At 44.6% G+C, this 14201-nt stretch overlaps 1 protein-coding gene across 1 annotated transcript in view; it reads right to left on the bottom strand.

Annotated features, from left to right (window-relative positions):
• rsph14 (radial spoke head 14 homolog) overlaps positions 1-14201 on the bottom strand; it is a 706085-nt gene that overhangs the window by 16903 nt on the left and 674981 nt on the right. Inside the window, exon 5 of the mRNA XM_043716094.1 lies at positions 10202-10338. Coding sequence (XP_043572029.1) covers positions 10202-10338 — 137 coding nt within the window. The remainder of the gene's footprint in view (positions 1-10201; positions 10339-14201) is intronic.

Here is a 14201-nt window from a genome sequence, read left to right as displayed (position 1 = left end):
AACCTTCTGAATCAGTTAATTCTAGTTCAGCTCCATTTGGGATGCAGCCGTCACTGTTAGCCCCCCTCAGGAAGCGGCCATTCTAATTCCGTTAGACACAATAAATCAAAAACGACAGAAGATGGAATACAAAATAGACAGGCAAGAGGCTGGAAGAACACACTAAACCAGGCCGCATCAGGTGGTGGAGACGTCGACGTTTCGGGTGTAACCCTTCTTCGGGATCAGGTGTTGAGTGTAAGGGAAGCTGCAGATATAGGGGGTAGTGGGGGCAGCGTGGTGAAGTAATCATTCTCATTTTGCGACTCTGAACATTCTGCTTGGTGCAGTTTTGGAGTGGAACTTGCACACTTGAAGGGGACACCTTGCATTTTACATTCGGGTACACCTACAAACTTGTCTCTAGCATTTCCAGTAAAGCGGGGACAGTTTTCACTCAGAAACAGGAGACAGAGAGAAAGAGATCGAGAGAGAGAGAGAAAAAGAGAGCGAGCACCAGAGACAGGGGGAGAGGGACAGAGAGAGAGAGACAGAGAGAGGCAGAGAGAGACAGAGACAGAGTGAGAGATAGAGAGAAAGAGAGAGCATGTTTTGGCTGGTGACATTGCCAGTGGAATGGAGAGCTGGGATCCAACTAGGAAAACTAAGCTGTAAAATGAATGTACCGAGCGTGGCGAACGATTTCACACCTCGGAGATTTATGCTCTGCCGCCTGAGGTAGCTGGCGCTGACTCGCCATCACTTCAAATAACAGCAAAGAAATGGACAAATAGTGCAAAGGTTCTGGATGCTACCGACATTCTGGCAATAATACTCACGACGTGTGCTCTGGAACTTGACACCTGCCAAGCCAAGCTGTTTCAGTACCAGTACGACACTGGCATCTACCGACAGTGTGGAACATCACCGACGTATATTCAGCACAAAAACACAGGACAAATACAAACACATCGACCTGGACCCAATATACCAACCACTACAGCGGACAGCTGAAACTGACAACCGGAAGCGGCAGGGACAGGCCACTATAAACACCGGAGGAAACATCAAAGAAGCGCTTCGCAGGAGGCTCCCAAGCACTGATGATGTCGCCTAGCCAGGGGACGAAACGTTTGCAACAAAAACATCCAGCTCGGCGAACAGAACCACTGTAAGAACTATGTAAATCTATCTCCCAAACATGAGGGCTTGCCAGTGAGGGTAAATCCTTATATTCCTATCCAAAAACTTTGGCAAGTCGCAAAGCACTTGAACCAGATAGCTTGAAGTTTATTTACAACACCATTTTACAAGGTTACAATATCACAGATGTACAGACTTTGTCTGGGTTCTGTGCCTACTGACATTATTGTACATTACGCAGACTTGACTAACTACACTCAGTCAAGTGTAGTCCCCATTATAGAGAGAGCAACAAGTGGCAGAGCAATACCTTTACATTGAAATGTCACATAACAACATGTCGTGTAACTGTCTTAAAGGTCTATCTGGTCTGGAATCTATGCCACAATACAAGACAAGAGGTTTAAAGATAGTATGCCAGAACTTAGGCAGTTGCAGGTACAACCATCACTAGTGGAGAAGTTCAAATCATGGGATGCTGAAAAAGATAATATCTTGGAGGGGTATAGGCTAGAGGAGATTAGAGAGATAGGGAGGGATGAGGCCTTAGAGAGATTTGAAAACAAGCAGCGTGAGGTTGAAGTTTTGTTTGTCATAGCGACAATGTATGCAAGTCACTATTAGAATGATGGGTAAAATGGGACTTAGTATAAGTAAGGGCATGGGTAGCAAACTTGAAACAACTTCAAGTCGCTGGAGGGATGTATGTGGGACGTGAGTCAGGAGTGTGTAGGAATAATCGAAGAGTAAAGAAATTAGGGTTTCAGCAGCAGGTGGGTTAAGACAGGGCTGGAGTCTGGCAATATTACAGAGGTGGAAGCTCATATCAGAGTCAGTAAAGGCCCCAAGATAATAAACAGTCTGGTTCAGACTGTTAGGGAGAGAAATGGAGTCAGAGTTAGGAAATAGAGTTTGTAGTGGGAATCAAAGACAATGTCTTTGACAGACCTGATATTTAACTGGATGAAATTTCTGCTCCACTAGGGAAAGATATGCTGGAATTTTAATTATAAATTCCATTGACGTTGTGAACTAGTCCTCTCCATGGTGTTAAATCTCACCACTTTAACTTAACATGTACTTTAATTCAGCCGAACAAATCATTTTAATTTTATGACCTTACATAATGGACTTGAACAATTAGCAAAATCTTTCGAGATGGAAACAACATTTTCTTGTTTAAGTAGGATGATAAAAAGTGCAATGCAATGGCTTTAATGTGGGACTGAGCTGGAATAGTCAATGCAATGCAACAAATGAACCAAATGTGCAACAGATCAAATAAAAAACCCAAAGAGGAAGATGAATATCAACCAGGAGCAGGAAGTGGTCAGCACTGATGGAATGTGCCAGGATGTTTTATTTTAACCATTCATGGGATGTAAGCATCACTGGCTAGGTCACCATGTATCGTCCATCTTAATTGCCCTTCAAAAGGTGATTGTGAGCTGTGTTCTTGAACTGCTGCAGTCCTTGGGCCATTGGGCCCAAGGTACTGTTTGGAATGGAGTAAACTATAGTCCTGTGTTGCTGCTTCACCAGATTGACACTTCATTTTCAACTAATATGTCTGGCATGTGCTCCTAAACTCTTCATTGAACCAAGTATGGTCCCTGGCTCATGATAATGGTAGTTTGGCTGATATGTTGCATGACGAGATTACAGAATCTGGTTGAGTGTCTAATGTGGCTGATGGGCCAGAGCACCTCATGGATGCCCAGTTGCTTGAACAGTTTAAAATCGATCCCGTTTGCGAAATTGGAACATCATCCTGACAAGGACTGTGCGGTGATCACTCCTCCCAATACTATCAGCAGACCCAGTCTAACAGCCGTGTGTTTTAGTAATCAGCAGCTCAGTCAGTCAAACTGTTAATAAGTCATTCTTGGTGATGAACACTGAAGTCCCCCATCCAGATTACACTGTACCCTAGCCACCTTCAGCCTTCCTTGAAATGGCAGTCAACTTGGAGGAGCAACTGATTCATCAGCTGAGGGAGGATAGTCCATGGTATCCAGCAGGAGGTTTCCTCTGTTTGGCCTAAAGCCATGAGACTTTGCGATCCAAAGTCAATGTTGAGGACTCTCAGAGCAACTCCTGCCCAAACTGTACACCACTATGCAGTCACCTCTGATGGGTATGTTCTGCTGGTGGACCAGCAGCTATCCAGGAAGGATGATGATATAGTCTGGGACATGGTAAAGTTTGATTCTGTGAGTATAATTAAATCAGCCTATTGTTTGATTTGTCTATGAGTTGGCTCTCCCACATTTGGCACAAGCCCTCATTGGTAAGAAGGAGGACTTTGGAGGGTTGACAGGCTTTAGTTTGCTGTTGCTATTTTTAGTGCCTATGTCGATGCCAGTGGCTTGTCGAGTTTAATTCCTTGCTTTAGGCTTTGTCATCATTTCTGATACGACTTGGTTGCAGGTGGCTCGCTGGGCCATTCAAGTTAAAGATCAACACAATTGGTAACCTTGGGGCCTGGCATATCCCCAACTCGATCGTTACCATCAAGCCAGGGGATTGAGCCTGGTTTAATGAAAAGTACAGGAGGTCATGCCAGGAACAGCAACAGGCATACCTAAAAATTTGATGTTAACCTGGCGAAGATACAAAACAAGACTACACATGTGCCAAACAGCATAAGCAGCAAGTGCTGGGCAGAGCTAAGCAATCACAGAACCAACAGAATAAATCTTAGTTCCTGCCATACCCAGTCGTGAATGATGGTGAACGTATAAGATTATGAAAGGATTGGACACTCTGGCAGTAGGAAACATATTTCCACTGATGGGTGAGTGCCGAATGAATGGCCTACTCCTGCACCTATTGTCTATTGTCTATTGTCTAATTAAACAACTATCCCCACTCTCAACGATGGGAGAACCCAGCATATTAATGCAAAAGGTGAGGCAGCTATCTTCAGCTAGAGGATCAGAGAGGATGATCCATCTCAGCCTCCTGCAGAGGTTCCCAGAATCACTGATGCCAGTTTTCAGCTAATTTGATTCACTCCACCTGATATCAAGAAATGGTTGGAGGTACTGGATGCTGCAATGGCTATGGGCGCTGACAATATATCAGTAATAGTATTGAAGACTTGTTGCTCCCCTAGCCAAGCTGCTCCAGTAAAGTTACAACACTGGCATCTACCCAGTAATGTGGAAAATTGCCAAGGTATATCCTGTACACAAAAAACAGGACAGTTTGAACCTGGCCAATCACCACCCCATCTCTCTACTCTCGATGGTTGGTAAAGTGATAGAAGGGGTCACCAACAGGGTTGTCAAGCAACACCTGCTCAGCAATAACCTGCTCAGTGACAACCAGTTTGGGTTCAATTCAGTCATGGTTCAAACATGGACAAAAGAGCTGAATTCCAGAGGGGAGGGGAGAGTGACAGGCTCTTGATATCAAGGCTGCATTCAACTGAGTGTGAACCAATGTGCCCTGGCAAAACTGGAATCAATGGGTATTGGAGGGCAAACTCTCCACTGGTTAGAGTTATACCTGACACATAAGCAGATGGTTGTGGTTGTTGGATATCAGTCATCTCAGCTCTAGGACATCTCTGCAGGAGTTCCTCAGGGTAGTGTCCTCGGCCCAACCATCTTCAGCTGCTTCATCAATGACCTTCCCTCCATCAGAAGGTCAGCAGTGGGGATGTTTTCTGATGATTGCACAATGTTCAGCACTATTCGTGCCGCTTCAGATACTGAAGCATTCCATGTTCAAATGCAACAAGGTCTGGACAATATCCAGATTCGGGGTGAAAAGCAGCATGTAACATTCACACTATACAAACGCCAGGCCATGACCATCACCAATAACAGACAATCTAACCACTGCCTCTTGATGGGGGGGCATCTTCAATATTGGTGGGCCCAGCACAGGACTCAAGGTGGTGGGGGCAACATTGGCTTTCAACAGTAGGATGGCCTCTGTGATCAGCAGAGAAGGCAGTAGCTGTGGTCAGCATTGGTCAGCTGTTGCAATGTCCCCACATTGATACTCCGGGTGGATCGACAGGAGCAGCAGCTGCTTTGGTGGTGGTGTGGGGACTTGTACATTGGACAGCGCAGTAAAGCATGGCAAAGAGGAGGACATCGCGCCCCTGTCAGAAGTGCAGTCCCAGGGTGGTTACATACTTTCGAAAGACTAGAATGTTTGACTTTTCGCTTTATTTCTTTATTTTTCTACTTAATTCTAAGCATGACTGTAATGTTTAATTTTAACTTTGTTCTTTGTTTCTACCTTGTTCTTATGATTCTGTACTTGTACCTAAGTTGGCGCCTTGTATGGTGATATTGTACACTTTTCACCATACTCCTGTAATTTTGTACTTGTATACATGTGACAATGAAAATAAAGGTCTAAACCTAAACCTAGATCAATGGTGCCACCATCACTGAATCCCTATTATTAACATGCTGGGGTTACCATTGACTATAAACTCAACTGGACTCACCACATTCACACACTGGCTACAAGAGCATGTCAGAGGTTAGGAATACTGCAGTGAGTAACCCACCTCCTGACCCCCCCAAAGCCTGTCCACTATCTACAAGGCACAAGTCACGAGTGTGGTGGAATCCTCCCCACTTGCCTGAATGGGTGCAGCTCCAACAACACACAAGAAGCCTGATACCATCCAAGACAAAGTAGCCCACTTGATTGGCATCACATTCACAAGCATCCACTCCCTCCACTACCAATACTCAGTAGCAGCAGTGTGTACTATCTACAAGATGCACTGCAAAAATTCACCAAAGATCTTCAGACAGCGCCTTTCAAACCCACAACCGTTTCAATCTAGAAGGACAAGGGCAACAGATATATGGGAACACCACCACTCACAAGTTCCCCTCCAAACCACTCGCCATCCTGACTTGGATATATCCCTATTCCTTCACTGTTGCTAGGTCAATATCTTGAAAGTCCCTCACCAAGGGCATTGTGGGTTATCCTAGAGCACATGGACTACAACGGTTCAAGAAGGCAGCTCACCAGCACCTTCTCACGGGTAACTAGGGACGGGCAATAAATACTGACCCAGCCAGCAATGCCCATGGCCCATGAGTGAATTACAAAGCATTTCTCCGGAGTCATATAGACCAGACCAGGTAATTTGACCAATTTCCTTCCCTAAAGGACATTAGTGAACCAGATGGGCTTTTAGGATAATCAACAATGGTTACTTGTGAAGTGTGTTTTACCTTCAGCAGGGTTTGTTCGTCTGATGGGGCAATACTATGTTATCTCCCATAAGAAAAGAAATAGAAATGGGTAATGTGGTGAAGTTTCCAACAGAACATTTATTATAGCTCAGAATCAGAGACACAGAAGTATCTGGGCTAGTATTAAGCCATTCAGTTAGCACACTTTCATCAGTATGTCACGCTTCAAGTGACCCAAGATAAGATGGAATTTATACCCCCAGATCACACGCTATAATATAGCATTGATATCATAAGCATGTCTCTGAAAGCTCCCACTGACATATGGCTATAAGACATAACACTGTAACATGGGCACCAGCTGACTAGCTTTAAAATTGCTGAATTTTACTGAATTCAAACTTCAGCATCTAACGTGGCGAGATTTAAACTCATTTCTCCCACAGCATTAGCCTGGGGTTCTGAATTACTAGGAGAAAGTGAGGACTGCAGATGCTGGAGATCAGAGCTGAAAATGTGTTGCTGGAAAAGCGCAGGAGGTCAGGCAGCATCCAAGGAGCAGGAGAATCGACGTTTCGGGCATGAGCCCTTCTTCAGGAGTGCTTTGGGCAGAGGAGATGACCTGGGGTGTGCAGTGAGAGAGGGACTATCTTTTTGCAGGGACTATCGCATTCCTGAAGAAGGGCTCATGCCCGAAACGTCGATTCTCCTGCTCCTTGGATGCTGCCTGACCTGCTGTTCTGAATTACTAGTCCAGTGACCTTATCAAAAGGGTTTTCTGGAAGCTTCCTTTCATAAGAAAGATCAGAACACTTTTCCAACATTGAACATGGAAAATGTAAATTTTCTTGACAATGATAAATATAAACTAAAGAAACAGTTCCTAAAAAGATGAATAGTGCCATTTTAGCAGACATAATAAAAATTTATACGAATGCTATGAGGAAACATTTGAGAGCAGAAAGTTTGAAGCATATTAGTGCTCTAGAAACTAGAGAAACAGCAATATTAAAACCTCTGCACAGCGAAAAATAAAGTGTACCCTGACATAAAGTGAGAACACAGAGCATGTGTGTTTCCTACCCATCCAACCCTGCTCCCACTGCCAATACACCAGTGACTTGGCTGCAAAGGAATTGGGCAGCTTGCCCACATGTTAAGGCAATTACAGCCCTTCATTCCCAGCTAAGGGCTCATCCGATTGTGATTTAACCAGTGGTGGGAGAGGCCCACATCAATCAGCCAGCCTGGCCGGTTTCCTGATGCAGACTTGTGATGGGCAGCCAAGAAGGAAAGGTCCCTCCTAAATGAGTTCAGTGTGCCCTTGGAAGGGAAAAACAAAGTGTGTGAAGAGGAGGTGATTTCAATCCTGCCATAACTGAGCCCCCACCAGCCCTCAAGGTTTCCTCCATTGTCCCCTCTGTGTAGTCATCATGTCCACAGTTACCTCTCTGCAGGCCTCCAGCCATTCAGCTTTGATGAAGGCCCAAGTATAATACTAGCAGTGGCCTCCCACTGAGGCAGGTTTTTCAATCCTCCCTAAACCTATGACGTCTAGTTCTGAACATGCCCATTTCGTCCATTTATCCTATCTACACCCCTCACGATTTTATAAACCTCTATAAGGTCACCCCTCAGCCTCTGACGCTCCAGGGAAAACAGCCCCAGCCAATTCAACCTCTCCCTATAGCTCAAATTCTTCAAGCCTGGCAACAGTCTTGTAAATCTTTTCTGAACCCTTTCAAGTTTCACAGCATCTTTCCGATAGAGTGGAGACCAGAATTGTATGCAATACTCCAACAGTGCCCTAACCAATGTCCTGTACAGCCGCAACATGACCTCCCAACTCCTGTACTCAATACTCTGACCAATAAAGGAAAGCATAACAAATGCCTTCTTCACTATCATATCTACCTGCGACACCACTTTCAAGGAGCTATGAACCTGCACTCCAAGGTCGCTTTGTTCAGCAACACTCCCTAGGTCTATAACATTACATGTATAAGTTCTGCTGAGATTTGCTTTCCCAAAATGCAGCACTTCACATTTATCTAAATTAAACTCCATCTGCCATTTCTCAGCCCATTGGCCCATCTGATCAAGATCCCGTTGTAATGTGAGGTAATCTTCTTCGCTGTCCGCTACACCTTCAATTTTGGTGTCATCACTTACTAACTATACCTCTTATGCTCGCATCCAAATCATTTATATGAATGATGTAAAGTAGTGGATCCAGAATTGATCCTTGTGGCACTCCACTGATCACAGGCCTCCAGTCTGAAAAACAATCCTCCACCACCACCCTCTGTCTTCTACCTATGAGCCAGTTCTGTATCCAAATGGCTAGTTCTCCTTGTGTTCCATAAGATGTAACCTTGCTAACCAGTCTTCCACGGGAACCTTGTCAAACGGCTTACTGAAGTCCATATAGATCATGTCTACCACTCTGCCCTCATCAATCCTCTTTATTACTTCTTCAAAAAACTCAATCAAGTTTGTCAGACATGATTTCTCACACACAAAGCCATGTTGACTATCCCTAATCATTCCTTGCCATTCCAAATTCATGTACATCCTGTCCCTCAGGATTCCCTCCAACAACTTGCCTATCACCGACGTCAGTCTCACTGGTCTATAGTTCCCTGGCTTGTTCTTACCACCCTTCTTAAACAGTGGCAGGGCATTAGCCACTCCAGTCTTCCGGCACCTCACCTGTGACTATCGATGATACAAATGTCTCAATAAGAGGCCCAGGATTCATTTCTCTAGCATCCCACAGAGTTCAAGGGTACACATGATCAGGTCCTGGGGATTTATCCACTTTTGTGCATTTCAAGACATCCAGCACTTCCCTTCTGTAATATGGACATTTTTCAAGATGTCACCATCTATTTCCCTACATTCTATACCTTCCATATCCTTTTCCACCAGTAAATACTGATGCAAAGTATCGTTTAGTATCTCCCCCATCTCCTGCAGTTCCACACAAAGGCCGCCTTGCTGATCTTTGTGGGGCCCTATTCTCTCCCTAGTTACCCTTTTGTCCTTAATGTATTTGTAAAAACCCTTTGAATTATCCTTAATTCTATTTGCCAAAGCTATTTCATGTCCCCTTTTTGCCCTCCTGATTTCCCTCTTAAGTATACTCCTACTGCCTTTATACTCTTCTAAGGATTCACTCGATCGATCCTGTCTATACCTTACATATGCTTTCTTCTTTTTCTTAACTAAACCCTCAATTTCTTTAGTCATCCAGCATTCCCTACACATACCAGCTTTCCCTATCATCCTAACAGGAATATACTTTCTCTGGATTCTTGTTATCTCATTTCTGAAGGCTTCCCATTTTCTAGCTGTCCCTTTATCTGCGAACACCTGTCCCAATCAGCTTTTGAAAGTTCTTGCCTAATACCGTCAAAATTGGCCTTTCTCCAATTTAGAACTTCAACTTTTAGATCTGGTCTATCCTTTTCCATCATTAGTTTAAATCTAATAGAATTATGGTCGCTGGCGCCAAAGTGCTCCCCCACTGACACCTCGTCACTTGCCCTGCCTTATTTCCCAAGAGTAGGTCAAGTTTTGCACATATTCAATCAGAAACTTTTCTTGTACACACTTAACAAATTCGTCTCCATCTAAACCCTTAACGTCCCTACTAATACTGATTTCTACAGACAGAGCTCACCACGAGAATTGTATTCAATCTCTGTTAAAGTGGAAAATGTGCAGGTGCCTGTTTATCACTTCCAGACAAATTCAAATTATAGTCACCTGCAATTAAACACAAAATTGTGTAAACCAAGCCTTCAAATATGCATTTCTCTTCATCCACCTACCAGTCAGTGCCTATTTGCACTCCATTCACCATGTTCCTTCTGTTCTAGTTGTCAGTCACTCACCTTGTGTTGTAATGGTGGCAAACATCAATGCTCCTGCTGCTGAAGCTCTGACCTCAGACTCTGGGTCACTGAGCAGCTCTACCAGGATTGGAATCACCTTCTCTTCACACACTTTGTTCTTCCCTTCCAAGGGCACACTGAACAAAAAAGAAAATTCATCATTTAGGCAGCAAAATGGACTCATTCCTCAATTTTACACCACAATGACATAGTGAGAAGTGTGAGGAAATAATGGCTTTTACGCTGTTGACAAAGGGGAAGGAGGAGCAAGTAGAACAGCTAATGAAGGCACCCAGAGCAAAAGACAAAGAGAGTACTCATGGAGGAGAAATCTAGATGCCGAATAGGCATTAATTGTCAGTGTGAGTGATGGAAAAGCTCTAGTCTGCCTTGGGGAACAGCAGTTTCTGTTTAGACAGTTTACCACCTTCAAGACTCAATATGGAGTTCAACAACCTCATAGCATGAATACTGTCCTCCACTTTGATGACAACCCCCTCACCCCAGTATTTTGTTTGCATGTATTTGCTCTCAGCAGAAATGACCTGTTTTCTACCATTCTCACCTACTATTAACACCCTATTCTTAATCCATATCCTTCCTCTACTACCATCTGCACTCTCTTTATCCTTTGCTGTAGGCACCCTCACCAGCTGTTCTTCTTCAGTCCTCCTATCCCTTTGTCATTAGCATTGAAACCATCATACTCCAGACCCCTTCACTTCTGAAGAAGAGCCATATTGGATTTGAAACATTACCTCTGTTTCTATCCTTGTAGTGGTGGCAAATACCACAGGATACCAGAAGTGATCATCTCGGAAAGTATCACAGCACGACCATGTTTCCTTCCTCCTGTCCCCTCAGCATGTATTCCTACCCACAATGGTGACAGCCAGCATTCCTCTCCTCCGCCCCATTCACATTTAACCTTTCAGAAAACCTTGATGCACATTCTCCATCATATTTCAACAGCTCATAAAAAAGACCCCAACATCTATTCCAACTTCTGGCTCCTCCCTTGAGGAAGAACAGGTTGCCTACAAGCAGCATTTAGAATTTGGGTTATTGGCTCTCCTAGTGACAGAGCAGGGGGTGATGGTGGGAGGCGCGCAGAGAGAAGGGGCACATGCAATAATCATTTAAATGGCAAATTTGACATAAGAATAAAAGAAAGGCCATCAAAAGACAGCAGGTCAGCCAGAATCTGTGGAGAGAAACAGAATAGTATTTCAGCTCGATAATCTTTAATCAGAACTCAGAGAACTGGCGTTGTAAATGTTTTGAAGCCTGTGGATGGTGGGAGGGAGCAAGAGGAATAAAGGAGAAGGTCAGGTAGAGGCCAAGAGTAGTTTAAAAACATATAGGAGACTTTAATATGCTTCTTGCATGATAATGAATGACTGGAGATTAACCATGTACCACAATTCCTTTGTATGCTTTTTAGAGCAGGCAAATTTCTCTTATTATGTAAAAACAAAATACCACAGAAGCGAGAGATCTAAAATAAAAGCAAAGTGCTTGAAAACCTCAACAGGTCTGGCAGGAGCTGTGGAGATAGAAACCGAGGTAATGTTTCAAATCCAATATATCTCTTCTTCAGAAGTGAAGGGGTCTGGAATATGATGGTTTCAATGCTAAAGACAAAGGGATAGGAGGACTGAAGGAGAACAGCTGGTGAGGGTGCCTACAGCAACAGATAAAGAGAGTGCAGATGGTACTGGGTAATGGTTGTTTGAGGTTCTTCATACCACTGATCCTCCTTTGTCTTTGGTTTGCCTTGGACCTATCTGGTGACAGTTGGCGGACCATACAGCACCTATAGAAGAGGGACTGTTCTTGGATAATAAGCTGGTTAACTGCACGATAGCAATAGAACAGATTTGTTTGGTTAGGTTTCATTGTGAGGACTTTAGAGATGGAGGTACAAATACTCCCTCTGAAAGTTAGAGTAGAGCTTCTTATCTCCATATGCAGACCGCGTGACCTCAGTAGAATGGGTGGAGATAATGAACTGGAGGGCATAGGTTTAGGGTGAGAGGGGAAAGATATAAAAGAGACCTAAGGGGCAACTGTTTCACACAGAGGGTGGTACGTGTATGGAATGAGCTGCCAGAGGAAGTGGTGGAGGCTGGTACAATTGCAACATTTAAAAGGCATTTGGATGGGTATATGATTAGGAAGGGTTTGGAGGGATATGGGCCGGCTGCTGGCAGGTGGGACCAGATTGGGTTGGGGTATTTGGTCGGCATGGACGGGTTAGACCAGAGGGTCTGTTTCTGTGCTGTACATCTTGCTGACTCTATGACTGTATAATTAATTCCTTCGGAACCATAGAATTAGGCATCAGATCTGTTGTTCCTCAAAAGTGGATGTAGTGAAAGACAAAGTTCAATGTTTTCACATGGTTTGTCAAAGTCATCTGAGCATAGTCTCCCAACTGCACTGCCCACAGCTCAAATCACTGCAACCCCACTTACATCCCAACCACCTCAATCAGGACTCAATCCCAACATCCATGAATTACTCCAACCCCACATTCTTAGCAATTATGTAAATCTTACTCCATAACTTACAATATGCATACATTGGCAACTATTCAACCACAACAGCTTCATCACCTGAACTAATCGTATGACACACGCTGCCCATTTACTTCATAGACTCCCTAAAGTGTAGAAGCAGGCCATTCTGCCAATCAAGTCGCACCAACCCCTCTGAAGAGCATCCCAACCAGACTCAACCCCCCCTCCTCTATCCCTGAAACCTGTATTTCCCATGGCCAATCCACCTAACCTGCATATTTATGGACTGTGGGAGGAAACCCATGCAGACACAGGGAGAATGTGCAAACTCCACACGGATAGTTGCACTCCCCCTACTCCTGAATCAAACCCAACTCTCTGCAGCTGTGAGGCAGCAGTGCTAACCACAGAGTCACTGTGCCACACTGAAGGACTGAAGAGTGATCTCAGACAGCAGACATTGAGCTTGTATAGAACTGAACCTCTATGTGTATAACACCTGTAAATAAAAAGTCACTGTTCGAATGAACACAGACCACAGTAGTGCCATTTAAAAGTCAAACTATCCCTTTATCAGCCCAAGGCAAAGACCTCCCTCACACAACAGTGGATAGCCAACTGGGAGATGCTGCAAGTATCATTTGCTCCAACCTGGAAGTCCCTCTCATTGTCATTGGCAATGCTGTCGACACTCTGCCTTGAGGCCAGTGGTGGTAGAGTTCAGTGAGGACATCCTGATAAAAGTGCATATTTCTCGCAATGAGGTTCAGGAAAAATAACCTACACAGGCACTGTGCCCCAACTCTTCTGCTGTTACATCGATGACTGCATCGGTGCAGCGTCCTGCACCCAGACTGAACTGGAGCAGTTCATCGACTTTGCCCACAACTTCCACCCCATCCTCAAATTCACTTGGTCCATTTTGGACACCTCCCTCCCCTTTCTTGACCTCACCATTTCCATCTCCAGTGACAGTCTCCAGACAGACATTTACTACAAATGTACAGACTCTCATACCTACCTGGTCTACACCTCCTCCTCCCCAGTATTGTGCAAGAACTCCATCTCATTCTCCCAATTCCACCTCCTCTGTCACATCTACTTCTACGAGGAGACATCCCACTCCCAAGCATCCCAGATGTCTACCTATTTTGAACAAGGTGCTTTTCCTCTCACTGTCATCCAGACAGCCCTCTGCCACACAACCTCCATTCCCCGCTCCACTGCTCTAAACTCCCCTGCCCAACACAATAAAGACAGAACCCCCTTTACCTCTAATTCTACCCCACCAGTCTCCACATTGAATGCATCACCCTTAAACACTTATGCCAACTCCAACAGGATCCCACCACTAAGAACATCTTCCCCGCCCCAACCCTCTCTGCTTTCCGCAAGTACTGTTACCTTTGACAGTACTTGGATGGTGCCACTCTCCCCCCCAAGCCCCCCTGCACCCCCAGGGACCTTCCCTTGCAACT

This window comes from Chiloscyllium plagiosum, chromosome 25 (assembly GCF_004010195.1).
Source record: "Chiloscyllium plagiosum isolate BGI_BamShark_2017 chromosome 25, ASM401019v2, whole genome shotgun sequence".
Lineage (NCBI taxonomy): Eukaryota > Metazoa > Chordata > Chondrichthyes > Orectolobiformes > Hemiscylliidae > Chiloscyllium > Chiloscyllium plagiosum.
This window is presented reverse-complemented; position numbering and strand designations above follow the sequence as displayed.